This window comes from Pinus tabuliformis, chromosome Q (genome assembly GCF_031772625.1).
Source record: "Pinus tabuliformis cultivar Carrire ecotype Pingquan chromosome Q, CPIR1, whole genome shotgun sequence".
NCBI classification, from domain to species: domain Eukaryota; kingdom Viridiplantae; phylum Streptophyta; class Pinopsida; order Pinales; family Pinaceae; genus Pinus; species Pinus tabuliformis.
In genome coordinates, this window is record NC_142296.1 from 541,079,354 (window position 1) to 541,100,896 (window position 21,543).

Consider the following 21,543-nt stretch of genomic DNA (forward strand, 5'->3'; position numbering starts at 1 on the left):
CTAGGCACAAATCTTGCCTTGTATTTGTCAATGTTGCCATCCACTATGTTGACCACTGGAGTGGCACCTAATGACTATATGAAGACTCCACGCCTAAGGATGATCCAGAGGACAGTTGTACCATCATATATCATCAGTCAATAGAGTTTTTAACTCTACTTATATCTTCTCATTATCTTTCTTGTACCCAGATTCCACACCCTACAGGGAATTGTAATAAGTGGTACTAGTAATGATGAGTTTTTGAGTCTGCAACAGGCCTGGGATGTTGGGACTCGATCAGCAAAAGAGTACACCTTGGAGTGTTTTTTTTATCTGGTTAATTATCTTTTCTTTTTCAGAGGTGGATAATTTTCTGGGTTTCTTCACTCACTTTTTACCCCAAAGCCAGGGTGACGGTTTGAAGGTTGAACCCCTAACACATCTTAGTGTCTAGTGTCGATGTATCTTACCATGCTAAATCACACAAAAAAAATTGTGGAATTTGGCTAGGTCTAAGTAAGATTTTTTAATAATTAAAAATTTCCTGCAAAACAGGTTTTTTTAATTATTTTCTATGTAATGATGTAAATAAATGGCCTTAGCAAATGTCTGGGGCATGTGACTACTCGAAATTCATCTTCAAAGACCCAACATTATCCTAGGACCCACTTTGGGGGCCAAAAAACAACTTATGGTCCCTCAAAAGCCAATTTTCCTAATGGTAGTGGCAAAAATGAGGAAAATTTTCAAAAAAAAACAATAATTGGAAAAAATTATAAATTTTTCCAAAGTCAAAAGAAGTCAAACAAGTGACATGGCAATTCCAAATGAAATTCAAGGATGATATGGCGATTATGTAGGGCCCACCACATGAAACCTAACTCAAGTCAAAGCAAGTCAAAAGGCAGTCAACAGGCACCATGTTGAGTTCACGAGGCAATGGAATTTTTGAAGTTACAACTTTGATTTAATTCAAATGTTGAGAAATTAAAATTTGATAAGTTTAGTGAGTGGGGAATGGACCCCACCTCACTCTCCATGGTCTACGTATGAGGCAATCTAAACAACAATTATGCACATGCTCATTAAAAGAACTCTACGCACATGACCAATTGTAACTCCACGTAGGTCCATCAATGGTCAACGAAACTACCAGCAGAGAATTGAAGATAGATTTGGGTGTGAGCATTCTAGTTTGAGGGAATTTTTCCACGTGATTGGCTGCCAAATCAGACTTGTCCACTCAGCATGTTATATCAGCCTCTACGCATAACAAACTGCACAGTCACTCAAAGCTCCACGCAGCAAGAAAAAATCAGCGTACATATGGTTGATTTGTTTGGGTTTTGATTAAGATATTTGGGGAGATATGTCTCCACCAAACTTTACACGTACCAAGCAGCCAACGTCTACAACAGTCAACACACTGTTAGATCAGCCTACACGTAGTCTACTTCAGCTTATACGTAGCAGTTTGGGATTCATTTTTGAGAGGTGTCATCAACATGGTCTATTGTTGAAAATTCGTTGGGAGTTTGTCTCCTATTTACTTCAGTGATATACATACTTGCCAAGCATCTCTCACACTCATCAGCAGTTAATAAATATGCACATGAGGAAAAGATTGAACGCAGCAGTTCCTACAGCTTGTACACAACAATTAGAGGTAGTTTTATGTTGATGATAACACACAACTTTCACACAACAGCAAATAAGACTCCATGCAGGCAGCAATCATTACATTTGTTAGTGGCAATTTTCAAGAGTAAATTGCGGGATATGTTTCCCTTCATCCCCACACAAATATATGCTTGTGTCACTCATACTCATACACTGGCCTGAACAGGAGTATACACTGCCACATTTCAGATTTAACCTCACACATGTTTTGATCTCTCATACACTTGGAGTTCAATTTGGCTTTGTGATCTCCAGATTTCTCCACTTATCACTTGGTTTCTCCATTGGGATTGGCTCCCATTTGCCTATTTAAATGAGCTTTGGCTCTCATCTTTGCATCATGTAATGAGCTATTGGGCTTGAGGAAACTTTGTCATTTTGTACTTGCATACTTTTTAATATAATCAAGACTTTGGAGCTACCTCGCTAGTGTTCTCTTGGCGTTATGAAGTGATGTCCTTTCATGCTACTGCTATTGTGTTTAATTTCTTTCGCCTATTGAATTAATATTAGTTTATACTTGTCATCTTGCTTGGATTGATGTGTGCAAGCTATCTTGCACATATCATTGATTTAGAGTAGTATTCTAGGGATAAGCTTGTCAATTCATTTTAGGAGGAATGTTTGGTTTATCTTATTCATTATATTGCTCTAATCTTGTGCAAACTAATATGTGTTCAAATGTGTAGGAAAGATCTTTTGTATTGTGTGCAGGGACCTACCTGGAAGTGGGAGAAATCTCAATTAGATCAACTCACTCCTAGAGTCATAGCGATCCAAGACTCAGCCATTTTTTTCACTTCAAGTTTTCCATCCAACAAATAGCAAAAGGGAGTTTTCTTACTCTATACCTACTTGATCATCCATTTAGAATTCAAAATACTTCTTTGATTCTAGTTCTTTCAAAGTTATATCTCCTATTCAAGAGTCATTTCTAAAGCTAGGCAAGTATAGGGATTCACTCCCATTACTTGAGCCAGTACTTCGTAAATTAAATTCTAAGTTTAGTTTTGGTTTCTTTTTCCTAATTTCACACTGACAATTGGTATTTTTGTGTTTTGCAGCCCATAGACTTGAACATTGGGCAACAAGGAGCTTGAGGAGAAACTTTGGAAAACTACTCACTCGTGTGTATGCAGCACCCCCTCACGCTATCCAAAGACTGATTTCTAGGGAGGCCATAAGCACCTGGAAGAGAGTTGCAAACTCATCTAGGCCGTGGGCCTTTTGAGCCTTGTGAATCTCTTTTGGAGAGTTTTTTCCATCTTCAAGTTTGTTGTTATATTTTTGGGGAGAGAGTCTAGCTTTGTTAGAGTCTCATCTTTGTAAAGATCTCTCTCGTATTGTGGGTTGCCCTCTTAGAGGCATTTTTACCCACTTTAAGCGCTAATAAAAGATTAAAAAAAATGTTGGAGGGAGCATGGGATTTTCCCATGGCATCCCACTTCCTCATTTAGAGGAGGGATTCTTGTGGGTGGCCTAATCTTGCTTTTAGTTTTTCTTAACTTTCTAGCTTTTAATTTCATATTGTGCATGCCTAAAATCAACACATTTCACTCCACATGCAAATTTTTACTAATCTTATATTTAAATTCCCACATGCATACGCTCTCAAGTTTTGCAAACTATTTCTCTTTGAAGCATTAGTTTAATTTGGGGAATTAACACAATTTGCACTTCATCTAGGCATTTTAGAATAGGAAGGCCCTAAGCCTCACTAAAACTTACCTCCAACTTAAGTTGGTTGAATAGACTTTTAGGGACCCTCTACCTCTATTGGCTCCTCATTGTGAGATCCAAATATTTGGGCGAGGATGAGGTCTGAAGACTAGAATTCAATTGTAACTTTGTCTTAGCACTAATTAATAAAATAAACTAAGAACAACATTCCATCACATTTGCTTTGTTTGCAAAGTTCTTAAATTTCTTGCTATCTTGATGGTTTAAAGTCTCACATGCAAATCTTCTTTCAAGAGGCACTTTGGATGCAAGCATTATAATCCCTTTTAATTTTGCAGCAAGTTTAATTTTCTTGTACTTGGAAATTGGCTTATCTTTTGGTTTAATTGCATATTGTCATGAATAGTTGATTTCACTTTCAAGTACTATTATTTTGGGTTGCAAACTTAATTGCATCTTGGTCTAATATTTGAGTTCTTTTTGTATCATTTTGAGCAAGATAGTTTTCATGCCTTGATTTGTAGACTTATTCATCTTAAAATCATTTATAATATCTTGTGCTAACAATTTATTGTTTCACTTTTCAGGATTATTTTGGCTTTCCATTTGAAAGCATTTCACTTCATTTTAAGAAAATACAATTTCATTTCTTAAAGAGCAATACTTTGAGGGAACTGGTTGTTTATGTATTTCAGGCTTATCTAGTGTATTGATGGTTATTGCTCATATCAGTTTTCGTTTATAAATCTTAAAGAAATAATCTATTTAACTCTAACAATTCTCCTAGAAACTCACATCTCTTTAACTTAACTTTTCATTAGGGACCACCCCCCTTAGCTAACTTAGGAGATAGCCCAAACAAAGAGAGTCGGGATTAGTTTGACAGCCCCTTCTCCGAGTTCCCTGCCACCAACCACACCTTGTGGGTTTGAAGGCTTTTCTCACTGACTTGTAGGTAGGTGTAGGCAGCAGGGTCAACACATTGCATGCTTGATCTTGTATACCTTTTTGGAGGTTACCACTGACTTCCTTTCAGGTCTAAGCACAATCACCCATACATCATTCTTCATAATCGATTGGTATTCTTCCAACATCGCATCCTTCCAAACTTGTTGGCTAACTACTTCTTCAAAGGTGGAAGGTTCAGGATCAATGAGATTAGTCATCAATGTTGCATATCAAGAATATCTCTACAGTCTCTTACTTTCCCTGAAGGTGCCACATGGTGTTGCATTTCCTTCTGCTTCCTACAAAGTAGATCTAAGCCAAGACAACCTTTTTCTTATTTTAGGAACAACAATTGGGTCCACTGGATCGCTAGGCCCTTCTAGCTCTTCTTGACAATTTACGGGATGTTTAAATTGGATGGACTTGAACCTTCTCCCTTGGAAACTTCATGTTCTTCATCATCATCAAAGTCCATGGGAACTTCTTTGGATTTCCAATAGGCAACATTTTCATCAAAGGTCACGTCCCTGTTGACTTCAACCTGTCATTGTCCTGGAACATAGATTCTATAGGCCTTTGATGACTCACTATATCCAACGAATATTCCTTTCTTTCCTAAAGGCTCTAGCTTCTTTCTCTTATCTTTGGGTACATGGATATAGACTGAAAAACCAAATATTCTTAAATGTCTAACCGGTGGTTTATGTCCGGTGAATGCTTCTTTAGGAGTCTTGTCTTCCAAAATTCGATGAGGACTTCTATTTTGAATATAGACAGTTGTCATAGATGCTTCACTCCATAGAAACATAGGCAAGTCTTGATCATGCATCATTGCCTTAACAGATTCTTCAATGATTTTGTTCTTTCTTTCAGCAACTCCATTTTGTTGTGGATTGTAAGGGACTATCAACTCCCTCTTAATCCCAACTTCTTTACAAAAGGAAACAAGCTCCTTGGAAGTATATTCTCCTCCATTATCTGATCTCAGAATCTTGATTTCCTTTCCCTTTCAAGTTTTCCACTTCAGCGTTAAATTCCTAAAACTCGTTGAAGACTTCATCCTTTGTCTTCGTGAACTAAATCCATATCTTGCAAGAGAAATCATCAATAAAGGTTACATGATACAGAGCCTCCAAGAGATTTCACTAGCATTAGACCACATACATCAAAATGAATTAGATCCAAAATTTCCTTGGACCTACTTCCGCACGGCCTTTTCATCTTCATGCTCCATCTGCGATTTTGGAACACCTAAAACCATCTGATTTAAAGTTGGCAAAGCTTTATAGTGAAGGTGAGCATATCTGCTATGTCAAAGTTCACATGGATTGATATCATTATGTACTAATGCTTGAGAAAGTTGTTTCAAGAGTCTATACAACCTTCATTCACGAACGCAATTACTCTAGCAAAATCTATACTAGAGTTCTTTGGCCACACAAGTACTTTACCATCAACAAATGCTACTCTATCTCCTTTATCTTCCAAACATGAAATAGAAACCAAATTCTTTTTCAAACCTGGTACATATAGTATATTGCTAAGATGAACATTTTCACCTGATTCCAGCTCAATGGAAGTCTTCCCAATGCCTTTTACTGCATAACTGTTGTTGTCTCCAAGCTCTACCTTTTGAGATAGTCCCCTTTCCATTAGACTAGTAAGATTGTCATGGTCTCCTATCATGTGTCTTGAGGCACCACTATCTACTAGCCACAAATCATCACTATATGCAATAGAACCTGTAAGAGCATAAAAATAGAAGAAATCTTTGTCACTTGGATTTTCATTCTTGGGTTTCTTTGGATGTTCTTCAATGTTTGCCATGGTAGCATGATTCTTTCATTTTCTCTTACTATCATCTAATCTTTTAGGACAATCATATCTACAGTGACTTTGAACTTTCAACATATCTTTCTTTCCTTGAGAAGCAGGCTTCTACCTCCAAGTCTTCTTCCTTTAATTATACTTTGGAATCCAAACTTTTTTCTTCCTCTAGCCTTCTTGAAAATTGTTGCAAAAGCTTGAGAATCCCTTTCATCAGATCTTTGAATCTTTTCCTTTGTATGACTAGATTCTTCTTGAGTACATGAGATCCAGAGTTCTTCAAAGCTTGGAATCTCCTTCCTGCCACAAATACTAGACGCAAATGAATCCCATGAGTCAAGTAAAAAATTAAGTGTTGTAGTCACAAGTTCCCTTTCAAAAATTATTTCGTCAATTGCTTGAAGTTGATCTCTTAATTGAGAAATCCTCATGAAATATTAGGCTATAGTATCATTTCTTGTTATTCTAACATCACGAAGCTCATTTTTCAAACTCATTGCTTGACCAATGTTGTTGATAGGGTATAATCCAATTAGGGCATCATACATCTTTGAAGAGTCATGATTTGCGACATAAGGAATCAAATGATCTTTGACAAAGTCTACAATGATACTTCTAGTTGTGATATCATCCTTCTCATATTTTATTTTCCCTTCACTATTTGAAGGTTTGATAGACCTTGCCCTTCACAATACCCAAGAGATCATCATGATTTGCAACATAAGGAATCAAATGATCTTTGACGAAGTCTACAATGATACTTCTAGTTTTGATTCATCCTTCTCATATTTTATTTTCCCTTCACCATCTGAAGGTTTGATGACCTTGCCCTTCACCATAACCAAGAGATCATTCTTTGCAAGTATGAGGTCAATCCTTGATTTCCAAGCCCTGAAATTTGTAGCTCCTTCCAATTTATTCTCTAACTTCATAGAGGAACCCATAGTCATCGATAAGCAATGCTCTTCAATAGGTCTTCTTCAATACTCTTCCCTTTGCTAGTGATCTTTGCGAGTGATCTCAATGTCCTTTTCTTCACCAAAGCTCTAAAACCATGTTGATATTTCAAGTGCAATAGATATAAGCACAGATTTTTGAAATATTAATAATTACTTCTAAATTATAATGATGCAGATCTTCTTTTAATAATTCCAGTTTATCATTAAGCAATTATACTTAAAAAATTCAACCATAAATGCATAAGGACAGTAGAGATCACAATGCACAAAGAGAACACAAGATTTACCCTGGGAAAACCCACTTGGGGGAGAATTTTTCAGTTCAACAAGAGATACACCTAAAACTGCTAGTCAACTACGAAGGTCAAATTGACCAACAATACTATAGTCAAACATGTTCAAACATCCCTCTTGTCAAGTTAATCTTCTTCCCAACAAATTTGGCCCTCTCTGGTCTGCCTAGGCCGAAGTTCAGCCTCCTAGAATATGCCCAAAATTTCGGCCCTACTGTCCAGAATTTCGGCCCTGCTGCCTAGAAACTGCCCAGAAAAATCACACGTGCGAAGTCAAGTAGAGAGAGAAATGTTAGAGATGAATTCATCCTACTTCTTCTTCGTTAGGGTGCCGAGAATATCTCATGTATTGTGGGAGGTCGAATGGTGCCTTGTGGAGGAGGTCGAGTGCTTTATATAGTGTTATACCTGTCCGAATGGGTGTCTCTTCACTGGGGCCGACTTGACAAGTTTGGAGCCAAAAATTCAAATTTCGAAAATTTCTCTTTTGATACAGACATGAAGAACAAGTCTTATATTAATTCTTTCAAGGGCTAAACAATAAAAATGACATGAAAAACATGTCTTACAATTTCATTATATATTTCAAGGGCTAGAATATAAATTATGAAGACCGACCATAGCTACAAAATTCAACAAGGAGAAGTTGAGGAATAAAGGCACACAGTTTTCTATGACTCTACCATACTGAGTTATCTAGAACACAAGAAGCTTCCTTATGTTAGGTTAGCATGCTATGACTCTACCTCTGGATGTGTCTCATTGGGTCATCATCAGGCTTCCTTGTCTCTTTTCCATTACCAAGTATTGTGACTCTACTTATCTTCATCGAGCTTCCCTATCTCTTTTGCATCATTTTCTTTTTCATGTAAAATTTTCTGTTTTCCCACCCCGGTTTTCAGTTTCTCCTTATTTCTCCCATGTAGTTAAATGCCCATTCCCATAACCATACATTTAACAGACTGAAAAAATAAATATTGCTGAAAACACAAATTCTGGAAATTTTTCAGAATGCTAGAAATTGCAGAATTAAAAAATCAGCAATCAAAAACAGCCATTAAAACACATTAAAACACTGATATTTTTGGTCAACTTGACCCTGGAAAAACCCCCTACAACTCTTGGGGAAAACCAGTTTGAGAGCTCTTCTTTATTTCTGGAAAATGCCTTTTTACAGAGAGAAAATTTTTCAGCAAAAATCAGCAAAACAGAAATTTTTCCAGCAAGCAAACTTATCTGTTTTTCAGCTAACAGACAATCTGGAAAATGGTTGTACGGACGTATGGACCGTACGGACTTGTACGGACAGTCCTCGAAAATCGTGCAGAAAATCGCCTCCTCGATATTCGTGCTGAAAATCAATTTTTCCACTGTTTTGCTCACAAAAACTGCCTTTTTCTGCTTGTTCTTTGAGCTGTACGGATTTGCTGAAGTGCTGCCTTGGTAAGTGTGCCAAACTGCTGCCTCTTTCTCCTCCTTGTCCAGAAATCTCCTTTGCTCTCTTGCTCTCCTTCTCCCAATCTGCTCATGAAAGAATGAATGATCTTTTCCTCCTTTTCCTCCCTTAACCCAACCCTAAATGACTTTTGGGTGATCCCTAAATCCAATGGCTGAAATAGATTTAGATCAATGGCTGAGATTAAATGCTCATTTAAATCTCACTTTCTATTTTTTAATTCACCCCACTTTAATAAAGACCCACTTAGTCATTTATTTCCAAAGTCACTTTTCCTTTCTAATTTTTCATTGACTTTATAAAAGTCACTTTAAAATTAGACTTAGTAACTTTATCACTTAAAGTCACTTTCAAATTAGATTTAACTTTATAGAAAAATTATAAAGTTACTTTAGGAGAAAAATTAAATTCTTTTGGACACTTTTCCCTAGGCCAAAGATCAAAGCCTTAGGGAACCACCTGTCCTCCGGTACCAAATTTCAACACTCCCTCTTACCGAGGAAGGTGTTCCTCACCACACCCATCTTGTCTCTGAAGTAGACATGCTTGCCCCGTGGTAAGGCTTTGGTAAGAATATCTGCAACCTGCTCATCAGTGGAAATATACTCAAGCTTCACAGCTCCCTTCTGAACATAGTCTCTGATGAAATGATATTTGATCCCGATATGCTTTGACCTGTCATGAAATACTGGATTCTCCGTGAGTTTAATGCAACTCTGATTATCACAGTAAATCACTGAAGGTCTCAACGGCTGACCAAATAAGCCAAACAACATCTTGCAAAGCCAGATGGCCTCACAACTAGCTAGACTGGCTGCCATATACTCTGCTTCCGCTGAACTCAGTGCTACTGACTGCTGCTTCCGGCTGAACCATGACACTACTGCTGAACCCAACCCAAAACAACACCCTGAAGTGCTCTTCCTATCAGAAGCACAACCTGCCCAATCAGAATCAGTGTATCCTGCCAATCTCACTCCATCTCCCTGCCTGTAGTCCAGACCATAATCCACTGTCCCCTGCAAGTACCGCAAAATGTGTTTTGCAGCCACCCAGTGAACCTTCCTAGGCTCACACATAAGCTGACTCATCGTGTTGACTGCAAAACAGATGTCTGGTCTAGTGTTGACCAAATACATCAAGGAACCAATCAGCTGCCTGTACAATGTGGGATCCACCAACTCGGAATCCGAAGCATGAAGCTTCTTCCAATTGGTGATCATCGGTGTCGACATGGGTCTACAATCCTCCATGTGGAATCTGCTAAGGATGTCCACAATATACTTCCCCTGCCCCAGGAAGAAATGCCCCTCCTCCTGCCACACCTCCAAACCCAAAAAGTAATGCATCAAGCCGATGTCCTTCATCTCAAACTCCGCCGCAAGATCTCTCTTGCAGTGCTCTATGAGTCTCTCTGCACCTGTAATGATCAAGTCATCCACATACAGCACCAGAATGAGAGGCTCCTCACCAATCACAATAAAGTAAAGGTTCGGATCTGCCTCACTCTTTATGAAACCCATCCCCTGCAAGTATGCATCTATCCTGGAGTACCAAGCTCTGGGAGCTTGCTTCAGGCCATAAAGGGCCTTCTTCAATCTGCACACATGGGACTCCTTCCCATGCACCTCAAAGCCCTGTGGCTACTCAATGTACACCTCCTCCTGTATGAAGCCATTGAGAAATGCGGTCTTCACATCCATCTGGTGGATCTTCCAACCCATCTCTGCTGCTATCGATATAATGGAGCGGATCGAAGTATATCGAGCCACGGGAGCGAAGGTCTCCTCATAATCAACTCCCTCTACCTGGGAGAACCCTCTAGCCACAAACCTCGCTTTGAATTTCTCAATGCTACCATCTGCAGCATGCTTTACCTTGTAAAGCCATCTGGAAGTAACCATGGATTTGCCCTCAGGCCTCTGCACCACCTCCCAAACATCATTCTTCATGATAGAAGAATACTCCTCCTGCATGGCCTCTCTCCAGACCTGCTGGCTAGCTGCCTCCTCATAGCTAGAAGGCTCAGAGTCACGGATGTTGGTAACCATCGCCATATAGCTACAAAACCTCTTAGGTGGTCTACTCTCTCTGACCGGCCTCTTCGGCTCAGCAACAGATGTGGCATCTCTCAAGGTGTCCTGAAGCCACTTGGGCTTCCTCTTCCCTGAGCATGCTTCTCCCATAGGAGAATGAAACTCCTCCTCCTCATCACCATCAGTAGACTGAACTCCTGACTGTCTGTCTGCTGTCCTCCTGCCTGCACCTGAACCTGTAGACGCTGAGGTACCGTGTGAACTGTCCATCAGTGGACTCCCTAGTGAACTGCTCTGTGAACTGCTCGGAGCACCACCCCTCTGGCTCGGCGAGCCACTGCTCACTGATGGACCTGACATCCTCATAGATGTACCTCCGGATCCTCCTGATCCCTGCCCACTGGATCCCTGCGACTGACTCAACTGCTGCTGAGGGTCTGGCTGATCCAGATACTCTAACTCCCGTGACCTCCTAAAGGCCCTGTCCTCCTCGAACTTCACATCCCGTCTGACAACAACTCTCCTCTGTGCAGGAATGTAAATCCGAAAGGCCTTTGAGGTCTCACTGTAGCCCACAAAGATACCCTTCTCTGCGGTGGGCTCTAGTTTGGTCCTCTTCTCCTTGGGTATATAGGAGTATGTAATGCATCCAAAGATATGAAGATGACCAATATCAGGCTTCTTCCCAGAGAAAGCCTCCTCCGGAGTCATGTGCCCCAAGGCACGATGCGGACTCCTGTTCTGCAAGTAAACAGTTGTGTTGCAGGCCTCTGCCCACAAGAACAATGGCAACCCCTGATCATGTAACATGGCTTTGGCAGCCCCTATGATGGATCTGTTCTTCCTCTCCGCAACCCCGTTCTGCTGGGGGTTGTAAGGAACAGTGAACTCCTTCCTAATGCCTGCCTCCGCACAATAGTCAACAAACTCTCCAAGGGTGTACTCTCCTCCATTGTCCGACCTCAGGGACTTGATCTTTCGACCTGTCTGAGTCTCCACAAGAGCTCTGAACTCCTGAAACCGCTTGAAGACCTCACTCTTGGTCTTCAAGAAATAAATCCAGGTCCTCCTGGAGTGATCATCAATGAATAAGACATAGTACTCATATCCACTCAAGGAAACATGAGACATCCGACCGCTCACATCGGAATGAATCAAATCAAGTATCCCCATCGCTCTGCTGTCACTGCTGGGAAAAGGGAATTTGGCAAACTTGCCCATTGCACAACCTCTGCAAGTATCAAAGTGATCAGTACTAAAATCTGGCACACCTGTGGTGATCTCCCGCAATGTCCTCAAGGCTCCATGATACATGTGTCCCATCCTGCGGTGCCAAATCTCACACAGCTCAGAACTGCTAGCTCTGCTGTCGGTACTACTGCTCAATGCCAAAAGGGGCTGGAATGCAAACTTGTACACCTTTGCATGGCGTACACCTATCACTCTAGCTGAATCAGCTGGAGTGCCCCTGAGATACATCAACACCTGTCCTCCCCTGAACAGTACCTCATATCCTCTGTCCTCCAAAGCTGAGACGGATATGAGGTTCTTCCTCATCCCTGGCACATAAAGAACATCTGACACTTTCAAGGGAGGTTTGGACTCCCTCTGAAATGTCAGTGTACCCACCCCGACTGCTCTAACAACTCTGTCATCACCGAGTACTACCTCAATATCAATGCCACTCTCTGAAAGCTCTGAGAAGTACTCCCGGACTCCTGTCATGTGACGTGAAGCCCCACTGTCCACATACCAGATACCTGTAGATGCTCCGCTAATCGAGGGAAAAGCATGCTCCCTCTGAACCTGTGTCGCAGGTGATCCTGCACTAGAGGACTCACATGTAGTGAACGCAAACTCCCAGTCAAAACGACCTGCAAAGTCCTCAATCTCAGCTGAAGCTGCCACATCCTGGTTCTTCCCCTTCTTCTTCTTCTTCTCCGGACACACAACTGCATAGTGTCCCATCTTCTGACAATTCCAACACTTCACTTTGAAATAGTCCTTCTGTGAGTTACCCTGTTTACCTTTACCTTTGCCTTTGCCTCCACCACCGCTTGTGGAAGCTTGCTTCTTCCCTTTGCCTTTCTTGCCTCCTGCCACCAGTGCTACGTCCTCATCCTGCTCAACTGGCTTGGCTGCCCCAAGCTGTCCTTTCCTGATCTCTGTCTGAATACAATCATCCCAAAACCTCTCCCATGTGGGAAGGGTCTCACGTGCACAAACCCCATCAACAAAGTTCAAACATGAACGGGGGAGGCCATTCACTGCAATACGCACCAACTCAGTGGATGGAATGGCCTCTCCAATCGCTGCCAACTCATCTCTCACATTGGTAATCTTTGTGAGATATCCAGCTGCACTATCATTCCCCATCTTAATGTTCTTCAGCTTCTCCTTCAGGACCATCTTCCGGTTCTCATTGGTACTCTGGTAGAGATTGGACAATGCTGTCCACATCTCATGGGCATTGCTCTTTCCTCTCACATGAGGAATGCAATGGTCTTTGATTCCGTCTAGAATCAATCTCTTACCCTTGTTGTTCTTTCTATTATAAGCTGCCAACTGAGTAGCATCAGTAGGCACAACAACAGGGTGCTGTGCTGTATGCACCATGATATCCCAGACTTCTGCCTCCTCAAAGATACTCTGCATTCTCTCCTTCCAAACGCTGTAATTTGTATGCCCATCCAACCTATCCTCCACCCTCAATCCCAATGACATCTTGCTGTCCTAAAACTGAAAAATAGCACTGATGTGGTAAAGATAAAACTGTTGTTTAAGAAAAATCAGCGTGCTGAAATTTTCTGAGTGAAAAAATCAGCAGCTGTATTTTTTTCTTTTGCTGTCCCAAACTGCCTTTCAGCACTCAAGCTCTGATACCATGTAAAATTTTCTATTTTCCCACCCCGGTTTTCAATTTCTCCTTATTTCTCCCATGTAGTTAAATGCCCATTCCCATAACCATACATTTAACAAACTGAAAAAATAAATATTGCTGAAAACACAAATTCTGGAAATTTTTCAGAATGCTGGAAATTGCAGAATTAAAAAATCAGCAATCAAAAACAGCCATTAAAACACATTAAAACACTGATATTTTTGGTCAACTTGACTCTGGAAAAACCCCCTACAACTCTTGGGAAAAACCAGTTTGAGAGCTCTTCTTTATTTCTGGAAAATGCCTTTTTACAGAGAGAAAATTTTTCAGCGAAAATCAGCAAAACAGAAATTTTTCCAGCAAGCAAACTTATCTGTTTTTCAGCTAACAGACAATCTGGAAAATGGCTGAACGTGCTGTACGGATCGTACGGATGTACGGACCGTACAGATGTGCGGACCGTACGGACTGTACGGACGACCGTACGGACTTGTACGGACAGTCCTCGAAAATCGTGCAGAAAATCGCCTCCTCGATATTCGTGCTGAAAATCAATTTTTCCACTGTTTTGCTCACAAAAACTGCCTTTTTCTGCTTGTTCTTTGAGCTGTACAGATTTCCTGAAGTGCTGCCTTGGTAAGTGTGCCAAACTGCTGCCTCTTTCTCCTCCTTGTCCAGAAATCTCCTTTGCTCTCTTGCTCTCCTTCTCCCAATCTGCTCATGAAAGAATGAATGATCTTTTCCTCCTTTTCCTCCCTTAACCCAACCCTAAATGACTTTTGGGTGATCCCTAAATCCAATGGCTGAAATAGATTTAGATCAATGGCTGAGATTAAATGCTCATTTAAATCTCACTTTCTATTTTTTAATTCACCCCACTTTAATAAAGACCCACTTAGTCATTTATTTCCAAAGTCACTTTTCCTTTCTAATTTTTCATTGACTTTATAAAAGTCACTTTAAAATTAAACTTAGTAACTTTATCACTTAAAGTCACTTTCAAATTAGATTTAACTTTATAAAAAATTATAAAGTTACTTTAGGAGAAAAATTAAATTCTTTTGAACACTTTTCCCTAGGCCAAAGATCAAAGCCTTAGGGAACCACCTGTCCTCCGGTACCAAATTTCAACATTTCACTTTTACCCTCTTAAAATTTTATGTAATTTCTAAAGTTCTACTTCAGATAGTTTAAGATGATAATTAAATTTTATACCCCATTTTTTTTCTAGCCTCTCTCTCCAACAAACTTTGAGCAATCTTTTATTCAAAATGGAATCACACCATTCATACTCATCATTGGTTTCACACCCCAGGCTATTCCTGCTCTAATACCACTGTTGATAAATAAAGATGCACAACCATGAGAAAGAAACAGAGATATATGGAATGTATTATCTATTAAAAGGAGTCATTGAATACATTAACATGCGCTTCTTTTATGCACTGTGTAAGAAGTTATTCAAGTACTTTCTCAACTAACCTGTACTTATAGTGGGTCATTACATTAATTATGACACTTCTAACACTAGGATTACTAACAATATCTTATTGAGGTCAAAAATAGTCACGCAGCATGCTGTGACTCTACCCTCTTAGGTTAGCTAGCACACAAGAAGCGCACCATGACAGCTTCACGATCACTTGATGATGGACCAAAAGATAGGCACTTTTCAAAATCCTTTGCTAATGCATATCCTTGGTTATCCACTGAAGAAAATGCAGATCCAGTCATTACAACAATAGGCATTGTTCCTTCCAAATGCTCATATAGCCATCCAGCAATACATTCAATCCCTGCACCCAATGAAATGTAAATCAGAATAATATATCAGAAATTATCATGTACAACATCTTCAAACGACCGTTACTTTGCTTTAACAACCTTGACTACAATATAATAGCCTCACATTAATGTGCTTAAGTTACCTGAAATCATGGTCATACAACATCATCGTGAATCAAACTAGAAAAAATTGATCACTTCTGGCCAAGTTAACAGGTTTTTTAAGAGATACCGAAGCTCCACATTGCATCAAATTCAAAAACTGATAATAATAATAATGCAAGCCATCTCACGAAGGTAGCTAAAGACACATGAGAATTATGGAATAACGAAAATTCCATGTACCAAGATCTTTAATACTTTAATAAATATGATTCAAATTTATTATATTGCATTAAGGTTTTTATCACTACTTTAAATTTATTTCGTTCACTACGCTCTAACCCAGCTGAAGATCCTTTAAATCCTTTTCCTTGATGTGCTGAGTCCCTCTTCCTCTAACTGCTTTACTCCCTTTACATAAGCAACATTAAATTCACTTTAGAAGCTCCCTTTCTATTTCAGTATGCTCAAGCCCAGTTCCAGTTACATGTGATCGCTAGTTAACAAATGAAGTTCAAACTCTTCTTGTTCCCTCTAGACAAGCATCTCTTTTGCTCACTCGCTTTGTCTCGACTCTCAACACACTCAATCCCTGTGCCATATCTATGTGCTATCAGGTCAGCAGTCCAAGTTCATATCCTTTAACTCGCTTTCCTACCCAAAAAACCACTCTTTACTTCTTGGCAAGGTCTTTGCATAATGTGAAGAGACATTGAAAGGATCTCTTGACTAACACTCCTGAGCTCCCTCACAGTTTTTGTCCTTATGTACAGGTGTCCAAAATGCAAGCTGGGGCTATGCATGTGCTTATGTTCATTCTCCATGAGAATTGTTTTCAGGAAAGATATATGGATCCAATAATCTGGCAAAATTGTGGGCAGCTATCTTAGTCATGAAGATAGAAAGGGCGGTACAAATGGATGAATGGATTGTTTATGGAGACTCCATACTGATTTGTAAGCCTCTACAGAGAAGGGTGGAGATTCAAAACATCCTGCTCAGAACTCCAATGCTCAGGACTAGAGAGATTATGTACAGTTCTCAAAGTATCTGTTTCAATAGTAACACAAAGTGAATAACAGTGTAGTGGATGAAGAGGCTAAAACCACAGTTGAAATGGGGTGTTCTTGAAGCACGGGAGAAGGACAGGTAGGGTGTTAGAAATAGTTTGTAGTTTCAGGTATTGTCCTCTTTCTACCTGAAATTGCCGTTTCAACTTTCTTTGGACTGTTCCAGCCTTCCCTCTTTTTCAGGTAGTTGAACTGAATAAAGGCAATAGTTAAATCCAGTTGGCAGATTTCCTTGGTTTCGGTCCATAATTTTAGTGGGTAAGGCATCCTGGTTTTGCCAAATTGATTGCTACTAGCAGTCGTGATTGTGTGAACTGGTTTAATCAAACCGATTTTGGTTTTTTCTTCATGCAAGGTTATGAGCATTGAGATTACTGGTTCAGTGCATAGGACGATAAGTTGGAATCTCTGTACAAGAAGCTGGTCTCTGATAAAGTCAAGAAAATAAAAAGTTGAGAAATAGCATGAACTTCCACACAAAGAAAACATTAAAAATAAAAATAAAAAAATGCAAATTTAAAAGAGTTGATTGCTGTGCACCACCTCTTCCTGAAAAGTATATAACCATACCCACCAAGGAAACTCTACAGGAAACCTCAACTTACAGATAAAACACTTCCACATGTTAATTCTAGGTTATATGCTAATATTAAAATTCAAATCGTACCTCCTTTAGAAGATTCGTTTAATAAAAGCCAGGTATAGATAGAATGCTCATCGTCGTAATAGAAGTTTTGACGCCTTTTATCCAAAAATAGCAGCCTGGAAAGTGTCAAGCCATTGACTAATTTAGTCAATAAATGGGGAACCCACAAGCAATTCAAAACTATTGGGGATGTCTTTCATACACACAGAAAATACAAACTATCTCAATATAGTAAACATTTCAAGGGATAAAAGTAGAAACTCACATCAGACACAATCACATCTATATGTAGCTTAAGATGAGCAAGGAATCATGGTAGTAAAACCAATCAGTAGTGCCAAAAGCCTATCCATCCTAGATATACTTGAGAGTAACAAAATTAAAGCCAAAAGAACTCAAATAAGCTTTACAAAATTTAAATTAAAAGAAAATCGAATAACAATCTGATGTCTAAACAACATATGAGATGAAGGAACTATAACTGATGTCGGAATCCTCTAAGCAGCCATATATGGAGATATCATAATATTACAGTGTATGATCAGCCCTTCTCTGAGCCTTACATAGATAATAAAACCGATACAAAACAAGCATTAGAAGTCAAACAAGATAAAATGTGAGTTCTGGTCATTTGAAATTGAGCTGATATCATTCAGAACATAATCAAAATGTTCTTGGATATACATATGCATGTTGTGGGCACCTATTACTATGCTCTCAAAATATATATATGCAAAGAAAATCATTCCAGAAAATCATTTTGGCTGAGTTTGATGCCCACTCCCTCTTCAGCTCTATGCCTCACTACTCCCTTCTATACCATGTCTTGGATGTAGCGGTTTTTGATCTCAATGTGATTCAACCTGTCATGGAAAACTGGATTTTCTGAAAGCTTCACGCAGCTTTGATTGTCACAATGTACATGGTCGTCTGCAGCACATGATCAGACAATCTTGCGAGCAGCTTCCGAAGCCACACTGCTTCACAACTCGCCAGACTAGCTGCACTATACTCAGCCTCTGCAGTGCTGAGTGCAGAAGATGTCTGCTTCCTGCTCATCCAGAAGATCATAGCAGAATCCAAACTAAAGCAACATCCTAATGTGCTCCTCCTATCATTGGCACTTCCTACCCAATTGGAATTTGTGTATCCCTGCAGCTGTACTTCACCATTTGAGACATATCTCAATCCATAACTGACTGTACCACACAGATATCTCAACACATGCTTTGCCGCAATCCAATGTACATGCCTAGGTTCCACCATGAACTGGCTCAGAGTGTTCACTGCAAAGCAAATATCAGGTCTGGTATTAACCAAATACATCAAGGATCCAATCAACTGTCGATACATAGAGGGATCCACCAAATCTGAGTCAGAGCCTCTTAGCTTCTTTAGATTGGTCACCATGGGAGTGGCCATGGACTTGCAGTCCATCATCCCAAATTTCTGAAGGATCGTAATAATATACTTCCCTTGACCAAGGAAGATCTCACCTGGCTTTTGCCACACTTCTAATCCCAAGAAGTAATGCATCAAACCTAGATCCTTCATCTCGAACTCAGAGGTCAACTCCCTCTTACACTGATCAATGAGATTTTCTGCTCTTGTCAAAAACAAGTCATCAACATATAACAACAAGATCATAGGCTCACCTTTAACAACCTTATCGTAAAGATTGGGATCAACATCACTTTTGATGAAATCAAGACTCATCAGGTATCCAACAATTCGAGAATACCAAGCCCAAGGTGTCTGCTTGAGTCTATACAAAGCCTTCTTCAGTTTGCAAACATGAGACTCCTTCTCATGTACCTCAAAGCCCTGAGGTTGCTCTATGTACACTTCTTCCTCAATCACTCCATTGAGGAAAGCAGTTTTCACATCCATCTGATGCAATTTCCAACCCATAATAGAAGAAATAGAAATAATAATTGTAATAGAAGTGTACCTGGTGACTAAAGCAAATCTCTTCAAAGTCCTCTCCCTCTTTCTGGGAGAACCCTCTCGCCACAAATCTCGCTTTGTATTTCTCTATGTTGCCATCTACCGCATGTTTGATATTATAGATCCACTTGGAAGTCACCATTGAATTTCCCTCAAGTCTCTGCACAATTTTCCACACATCATTCTTCCTAATGGACTGATATTCCTCCATCATGGCATCCTTCCAAACTTGTTGGCCTAATACCTCCTCTTAGTTGGATGGCTTGGTATCAATGATGTGAGTCATCAATGTTGCATATCTTGATTACTTCTTAGAACCTTTGCTTTCCCCGAAAGTGCAACAAGGGGTTGCATGCCCCTCTCCATCCTGCAATGTACTTCCAAGCCCTGACGGCCTCTTCTTGGATTCTAAAACAACGACCCTAAGTGATTCCACTGGCTCTTCCTGATGATCTAAAGGATGTTCCACGGGTATAGAAGGACCTGAACCCACATTCTTGGGAGCCTCTAGCTCCTCATCATCAATATCCATGTGAGATCCTTTGGATCTCCGGTAGGTTGCATCTGTTGAAAAATGTAACTAGGTTCAGTCTTCAAGATTGTCATTGTACTTATGCAATTACATATTTTATGAAAAAACAAAAAGAAAGAAAAAGAAAATTATTTATTATTATTTTTCAAGCATGGCTTTCATGCTCAAGTCAAATTATTATTTTAGATAAGCATGTTCTTCATGCTTCTAGGATTTATTGAGTCAAAGAGTCAAAGTCCTATTTGGACCTATTGTAAAGAAAAAGGAAAAAGAATTTTTCTAATTGTAATTTGGGTCAAAATTACCTCTAGATGCCAAGTCGGCCTACCTGTCAAGTCGGCCCTGCCCCAAAGGACATGTCTATTCGAACCCCTCTGGACAAGTATAAATAGAAGGAAGTTGGAGCTCATTTTGGACACACAATTAACTTGATCTGATCTGAAATTTTGCAGAAGGAAGGAAGGTCGAAGTCTGAAGTTGAAGAAGGGTTTCTCTTGAAGTCAAATGTGTGGAAGTTTTGCCTTATCACATCTCTTGTTGAAGATTTGTTGTTGGTCTCTTGTTGTTGATGAATTTGTTGTGCAGAAGGAGGGTTTGACTTGGCATCTAGAATGTTGGAGTCTGTCTATGGTCATGGGTCTTGGTTATCTCACTTTGATCTGATTATATAAGAAGAGAATTTTTTGGGTTTTCCCCTTGGAGGGGTTTTTCCCTGGCTTGGAGCCTATATCTTGTGTTCTTTGTTTTCTTGTGATCTTCATGTTTATGCTTTTGGTAATTGTTTGATGAAAAGAACATAATAAATATTAAAAAGAATCCAATAACATTCACAAATAGTGATTAAAGAAAGAGAAATCGCCCTAAATCATAAGCCTCCCAATTTCTCAACGGCATCTTCATCAAAGGTAATGTCCTAGCTAACCTCAACCTGACGTTGTCCTGGAACATAAATCTTGTAAGCCTTTGATGTCTCACAATATCTAACAAATATTCGCTTCTTCCCAGAAGGCTCCAGCTTCGTCCTCTTCTCCTTGGGTATATGAATGTAGACTAGACAACCAAAGATCCTCAAATGCCCGACCTCTGGTTTCTTGCCCATGAAAACCTCTTCAAGAGTCTTATTCCCCAAGATCTGGTGAGGACTTTTGTTCTAAACATAAATTGTCGTTTTGGATGCCTCTCCCCATAAGAACTTGGGTAAATCTTGATCATGAATCATTGCCTTAGTAGCCTCCTTAATAGACTTGTTCTTCCTTTCAGCAACCCCATTCTACTAAGGGTTGTAACAAACTATCAACTCCCTCTTAATCCCTGCTTCCTTGCAGAAGGCAATGAGGTCCTTGGAAATACTCTCCTCCATTATCTAACCTCAAAACCTTGATCTTTTTCCCTATCAAGTTCTTTGCATGAGCCGTGAACTCTTGGACCTTGCTGAAGATCTCATCCTTGGTCTTCATGAAGTAGATCCATGTTTTCTAGGAGAAATCATCAATGAATGTCACATAGTACAAGAAACCACCCAAAGATGATACTATCATCGGTCCACATACATCTGAATGTATTAGATCCAAGATCCCCTTGGACCTATTATCACTGCTCGGAAAAGATCCCTTGACATTCTTGCCAAGTGCACAACCCTTGCAAACTCCTTCATGCTCTATCTGGAGCTCTGGAAGACCTATAACCATCTTCCTCAATGTTGGCAAAGCCTTGTAGTGT

General features: G+C 39.8%; 1 protein-coding gene across 1 annotated transcript in view; it reads right to left on the bottom strand.

Annotated features, from left to right (window-relative positions):
- The window catches only part of LOC149220577 (uncharacterized), a 529,656-nt gene that overhangs the window by 485,577 nt on the left and 22,536 nt on the right, over positions 1 to 21,543 (bottom strand). Inside the window, exons 5-6 of the mRNA XM_089384824.1 lie at positions 17,367 to 17,461; positions 15,366 to 15,538 (exon numbers count right to left, since the gene is read on the bottom strand). Coding sequence (XP_089240950.1) covers positions 15,366 to 15,538; positions 17,367 to 17,461 — 268 coding nt within the window. The remainder of the gene's footprint in view (positions 1 to 15,365; positions 15,539 to 17,366; positions 17,462 to 21,543) is intronic.